General features: G+C 36.0%; 1 protein-coding gene across 1 annotated transcript in view; it reads left to right on the forward strand.

Annotated features, from left to right (window-relative positions):
* NPHP3 (nephronophthisis 3 (adolescent)) overlaps positions 1–6,735 on the forward strand; it is a gene marked incomplete at its 5' end in the record, with an annotated part of 24,635 nt that overhangs the window by 7,726 nt on the left and 10,174 nt on the right. The window contains 7 exons of the mRNA XM_009070013.1: positions 244–423; positions 1,860–1,963; positions 2,663–2,777; positions 3,799–3,942; positions 4,468–4,565; positions 5,039–5,141; positions 5,751–5,833. Of these exons, the coding sequence (XP_009068261.1) occupies positions 244–423; positions 1,860–1,963; positions 2,663–2,777; positions 3,799–3,942; positions 4,468–4,565; positions 5,039–5,141; positions 5,751–5,833 (827 nt within the window). The remainder of the gene's footprint in view (positions 1–243; positions 424–1,859; positions 1,964–2,662; positions 2,778–3,798; positions 3,943–4,467; positions 4,566–5,038; positions 5,142–5,750; positions 5,834–6,735) is intronic.

Below are 6,735 nucleotides of genomic sequence, written 5' to 3' on the forward strand. Positions count from 1 at the left end.
TTCTTCCTTGTGGTGAGTTGCTTCCAGTAAGAGAAGACTAAAACCAATGTCTTGAGACCTGTGCATTCAGAGTTAATTTGGTTTCATCTAATTGCTTCTTTATTTATGTTCTCCGCTACCCTAAAAGCAAATGAGATATTGGTGTTAGTAGAGCTGCACTCATATTGAGACTACCAACAAATGTGCCTGTACTGTTAAGAATTGTAGTTGATGTTCTCTCCATGTAATTTTCTTTTTACTTAGGATGTATTGGGATGTGAAATGACAGAACTAGAAGGCAAGGATTCGGGTAATAAGGAAGAGTCCACTGCTCCTGAAGAGGAAGTTTTTGGTGATGTACTGTGGGATGCACACGATGAACAAGAACAGATGGAAGCCTTTCAGCAGGCCTCTAATTCAACATGTGAGCTGGGATTTGAGAAAGTAAGTACATTGGAAAAGTATATGGATGAGAGAAAGTCATTACTCATTTCCATCCCTTGTTAGGCAAGATGTACTTCTACAGAAGAAGCTGTTTCTGAGAGCATCCTTGAGGCTATCACTCCTTACACTAGAAGAAACCATATGTCTTCTATAGGTGGCATATTTCTTTTCTGGGAGAGATGCCAGTTTGTGTGTTGTTGAATGACATTGATGAAGAAGTACTCATTGTGCATGCACTGGAGAAAAGCACTACAACACTGTGCCAGGAGCAGGGTGTCCTCCTAGACTTTGGTTGCCAATAGAAAAAGCTCCGAATGTCTTTCTTTTCTCTTTTTTATTTTCCTTTTTTTTTTTTTCAATTTATTTTATAATCTTTAATTTTCTTTTGCTGTGTGGAAATCCAGTCTCTGTCCTGACACCTGAAGTTAGGTCTTTAGGAGATGATTAATGAAAAGATTTCTTATCATGCAGCCATGTAAGAAGAACATAGGAAATTTAAAAGTAGCTGCTGAATAGTTTGGTACTCACTCATTACTGGACATAAAATTTTAAAAACATTCAAGTTGTGGGTATCAGGAGCAGTTATATGTAGGGAAGGTGTAATCAGTGTAGAAAGATAAACATTGAAGTCATCACTGAGTGTGGTGCAACAGCTTATTTGGGCCACATTCCTTGATGTTATAATGTAACATAATCCTGCACTTTCTCTGTTAATGTATTTAAATACTTAGTAACCCAATTTTACTAGCGCAACATTTTCTTTTACTCCACTACTCATATATTGGTGATGATTTGGATGATTGTACCATCTTTACTACATTCTAGAGCAATAAGATAATAGAACATTAAGGACAAAATACCAGTGTCTAGCTTAATGTTCCTCTTTATTTTGAAGACAAAATTACTTCTCCCAAGCAGATGAAAGGTGTTTTTTGTTTTTTTCAGCCTGACCCCTGCTGCAACATTCTTGGGGCATTCATACAGTGAAATAAATCCTTCTTTTCTGTGCTTAATGCCTCAAAATGTCATTCATGGCAGAGGCCAACTTTGATGTCTTTGTCCTGGCAGCCATATCCAGTGCAATGGAGTAGTTGGGGGAACGGTGGGGCAAGAAGCCTGAGCAAACATAGTACTCCATTGCTTTACTGTAGTAACACTAATTCAGTTTATTAGCACTGAAGGTTCTATTTTAAATAGAGTTTGGAAAAAAATGTTCATTTATTTTATACTCTTTCTTTTTTAAAGATACAATAAATTCTGTGGTTTGAGTGTTTCCTTAGAGCATTAATTTCCATTTGTTATATGGCATTTCAGTAGTTACTCCTTTACCTTAATAAGTCAGTACATGCATTTTGAATGTAGTGGTTTACAATATCAGACACTGTATTTCTCCCTTAAACAGTGGATTATTTATAAAGATTGTTCTTTTTTTGTAGTATTTTGAACGTCTAAATGACCTAGTAGCAGCACCAGCACCAATTCCACCACTGCTTGTATCAGGAGGACCAGGGTCTGGGAAATCTCTGCTTCTGTCAAAATGGTAGATTAAATTTTAATTTTTGTTATATGAATGAAATCTAATATGAAAAGTTTCCATTGCATTTCAAACATCGTGTCATTTTAATTACAGGTAAAGTGGGAGCATTTACAAAACACTGAAGCATCCTGGAAAGATCTGTAATAACTTAGTAGCTCATTCTGTCTGGACTGCTTTTAGCATCTCCCTGACTCCAGTTGCAGCACCCTACATACCTGATTTTGCACAGCATTACTGTGTGGTTTTGGTAGCTCAGTAATGCTGCCCTTCTCTGATACACAAGAGGAATCCTTTGGAGTCTTTTAAACTGAAAGAAAGGAAATATCTGACCTAATGATTTATCATAGAAATACATTTTATGGTCACTTGTATGCTATGACAAAATTTGCTGGCATAAAAATAAATTGATGGTGTCATTACTTCTTAAAAGCTTAGTGGTGTGACTATCCAGTTCCAGGAAGCACACTTGTTAATGGCTGTCAGTACTGGGTGAAGCCAAAATGGAATCTGCCGTTAAAAGTTCAATTACAGCTCAAGAATTATCAATTGTATTTTGTAAGATAACCATGGCACACCTCTAGCTCAGATACTCTATCTCCTTGAGCAAAACTCACGTTTTTTATTTGAGATATATTAGCAAAATTATGATCTCCTAAATGCTTCTTTTTCTTTCTTTTTTCTTTTCTTGTCTTTTATCATTAGGATTCAATTGCAACAGAAGCATTCACCAAACACTCTGATTCTTTATCACTTTGTTGGGAGGCCCATGTCTACTAGTTCAGAGTCTGCACTGATAATTAAACGCCTTACTTTAAAGGTATGCTGTGTCATACACCCTGCATTGCATGACTGACTCTTTGGAAAGTGCCAGTGTGTGTGTCTGTGTATGGCAAAAGGTACAGTTTTCTCCAGATTTTTCTACATTAGTGAAGAATAATACAAATGTAATAGGAAACCATTCAAGGCCAGGTTGGACGTGGCTCTGAGCAACCTGATGTAGTTGAAGATGTGCCTGCTCATTGCAGGGGGGTTGGACTAGACGACCTTTAAAGCTCCCTTTTGACCCAAACCGTTCTGTGAGTCTATGAAAAGAGGCATTATGGAATGGGGGGAGTCTGATCCTGTACCTTGAACGTAGATCAATTAAATAGCATCTCTGGGATATTCAGAGTAGATTAGCGTTAGCAGTTAGGTTTCCAGTGACCTATACTGATGCTTTATAAGACCATATAAGCTCCTTCCAAAATTCCCTGCCATCTGGCCAATGAGAGGCAGGTGGTACCTCTTCTGTGTATGTGTTCTGTATTCACCAGTTGGCACCATCTTGTTCCTAGACTAGGCTTTCTTCTATATTAATTTATTTTTATTGTGTGTTAGATATGTGGGGAATAACTGAGGAGTATTTTTATGCCAGAGTCTGAGCTTTCTTTTTCCATCACATATTGGCACTAGGGATCTTACAGGACTGAAACCTTTAGAAAAATGAAATCAGGTGTGCTCTCCTTGCAATTTTCTCATGTATTTTAGAATTTTGCCAGTGCAACTTTAAGTCCTTTAAGTCTCCAAATTCCTTGTCCATTGTGTAGACTCATGTTGTCTCTCTAGAATTTACACAGGGAGTTCAATAAATATTCTTTGTTCTGCATATGCCAGCTTTCCACATATACTACAAGGAAAGAATATTGTGTGAACTTGACTAGAAAAATTGCCCCAAAATCATGTGGGTTTTTTTTTTTTTGGTTTGTTGTTGGGGTTTTTTTTCCTCTTGTGTCTACAGGACTTCTTTCAACTATCTTAGCTGTTTTTTAAGGTAGAATTTCTTGTTTGTAATTCTGCAGCTTATGCAACACTCTTGGTTAGTGTCACCTTTGACTTTTGATCCAGCTAAACTTCTGGAAGAGTTTCCCCGTTGGCTGGAAAAACTTTCTGCACGCCATCAAGGCAGCATTATCATAATCATTGATTCTATTGACCAAATACAGGTATGGTTTCAAAACATTTGCCATTTGTTAGCCTAAAGGAAATCTTGACTATTGTAACAGCTTCAGGTATAGCTATGTAACAGAAATATTGTTTGCTTTTCTCTAAAGAGCACATACTGAAAACAGTTTTGTCAAAAGTGCATGAGTTATTTTTGTAGGTAAATTTTGTTGGTTTTTTTTTCTTCTAAATGTATCTTAACACCTTAATTTTTGAGCAGTCTGATTACACTGCTTACCCAAAGATTCATGGCTGTGGGCTCACTTATTAGGCTTTTAAATAGCCTAATTTTTATGAGGTGAACATTTCAGCAATAGTATTCTATCTGCTTTATTTAGTGTACAGTCGTGCTGATACATATAAATGGGTTATTTAGCACTGTCTCAAGACCCAGATCATGAACAATTATTAAGGACACTGGAGAATTTGAGACTCCTTTTACTGAGCTGTGCAGTTAATGAAATGAATCAACTTCTGGCATTGTTTTGAACAGTCTTTATGTTAAGCAATCAAAATTTGTTTTTAAGCAAGCTGAGAAGCACATGAAGTGGCTGATAGATCCACTGCCCGTGAACGTGAGAGTGATTGTGTCAGTGAATGTAGAAACGTGTCCACAGGCTTGGAGGTATGTTATATTTCTGGAGTGTTTCAAAGTAGCCTGAGTTTGAATTATTATTTTAAATTACATTTACTCATTGAAGAGCAAACAGGCAGATTTTCCAGGATGTGGAGATTTGATATGAGACTTGAGGACAAGGAAAGCTTCTCTGTCGTAGTTACAATGTCAGATTTTAGTTATTGGGAAACCAGATTTTTGTTTTACTGTGATGGATCTATCCACATGACCATATGAAAGGCAATATTAAATGTAGTCAGATGCACATCGAGAACTGCAATACCATGATGTAGGTTCAGGCTAAGGCTGAAAGTGGAAATTTGACTTGAAATTACTAGAATTTCATAGTAGCAGGGAACAGCTTCAATTACTGCTTTGATATAAATCTTTAAAAAGCTCTGGAACTCTGATGTCTTTTTTTTTTTTCCTTTTGTGTGCTGTTTAATAAGGTTTGAATATGACTTTGTTCTCTCTTACCAAAGGTTATGGCCCACTCTTCATCTTGATCCACTGAATTCCAAAGATGTTAAATCTCTCATTAGTGCAGAATGTAACTCTGCAAACGTTAAATTGACTAAAGAGCAGGTATGTCTGTTGCAGTTCTTCTAATGTGCCTTATTCTAGTATGACTTTTAACGAAAACATGCAACGATGAAATAATCCCAGCTGCCAAAAGAAAGTATTTTATTTAGCTAACTAAAAACTTTTGCTTAAGATAGCACAAAGTTTGAGTATTTTTAGCTCATGGCTCATAGCGCTGGAGCACAGATGGAAAAACATTAATTATTAACACAAAAACAGTGCAGTGCACATATTGCTGTGCCATGTGTTCTCTAATTTTGGAATACTAGAAGGTTTTACTAATTTAAAAAATTGTTTAATTATTGTTGTATAATACTGTAACAATGATTGGCAGAGTGGGGTAAACAGCATTTTACCTTTACCTTGGAGACAGATTCTGTAAGGTAATCCTCATCTTGAGATGTAATGTTAGATCCTAATTCTTCATCTTAAATTCATATGCTCCTATAGCTAGAAAAATGTGCAGTATTTTGTGCACTACTTACCATGTCATAGTCTTTAGATATTACAAATAGAAGCATATCTAGAACTTCTATTTTTTTGTCAAACTGAACATTTTATTTGTATGGTTAATTTCATCTCAGTTCACAGATTTTATTTAAAATGTTGTAGGAGAAGAAGCTTGAGAGACATTGTCGTTCTGCCACAACTTGCAATGCTTTGTATGTCACTCTCTTGGGTAAAACCATTGCTTGGTAAGTTGAGATATTCTGGAAATTATTATGCCTCGAACTAGATTAGATTACTTTAAGTAGGTTAATTAGCCTTCTGAAATACTTTCATTTAACATAGAATGAATCATGTTAAGAAAAAACGAGTGGAGCAGTGTGCAAAGTTTCACTGACTGAATGCAATGGGAAGAGAAATCAGAGAGTATACAGTCACCATTTGGAGAAGAAGTGAATCCAAATATCTGTTTGTGTTCAGCTCTTGTGTTTCTATTTCATTTTAATGTTGTTCTTTCTGGGTATGTCAGTGGCTTCAGTGGTTTATAAAGATAATTGGAGTGTTGATGTTGTTTTGTGACACAGTTTATTTCAGGTGTGTTGTGTTTATTCATGTAACCAAATAGTTTGCCTCATAGATTTTTAATGCTGAAAGGAAGTTCAACAACTCTTTAGTTTAACATCCTGCATATGGTACTTAGCCTTATAATTACTGCTGTGGAGAAAATTATTCTTCCCTCTTGTGCAAGAGAATACTTAATAAGTTCATTGGCTTATTATTAACCTAGACTTCATCTTGTTGAGAAAGATGCATGTTCAGTTAAGAGACTCCCAGAAGATGTTACACTGATTGACAATTTACTCTGGGTGACTGATTTTCATTATTTTTGTTTGGTTTATGCTCTGGAAGGCTTAATTGCTCCTGAAAACATACTTTGTAAATGCATTAAATGAAACAGCACGATGTGGGTTTATCTTTATCCAGCCTGGTGTTCTTATTTCGTACTCTTGCTAGAGGAAAGAACATTGCAATGCGCTTTTAAAATTTTTTTTAAAAATTAAATTGTTGCAGTTATTTAGAAAAATCAGGCAGTATGACACAAGATTGCTTCAGGAACTCAGCTCTTCTGTGTTTCATCTCACCTTTTGGA

Source organism: Acanthisitta chloris, unplaced genomic scaffold (genome assembly GCF_000695815.1).
Source record: "Acanthisitta chloris isolate BGI_N310 unplaced genomic scaffold, ASM69581v1 scaffold6702, whole genome shotgun sequence".
Lineage (NCBI taxonomy): Eukaryota > Metazoa > Chordata > Aves > Passeriformes > Acanthisittidae > Acanthisitta > Acanthisitta chloris.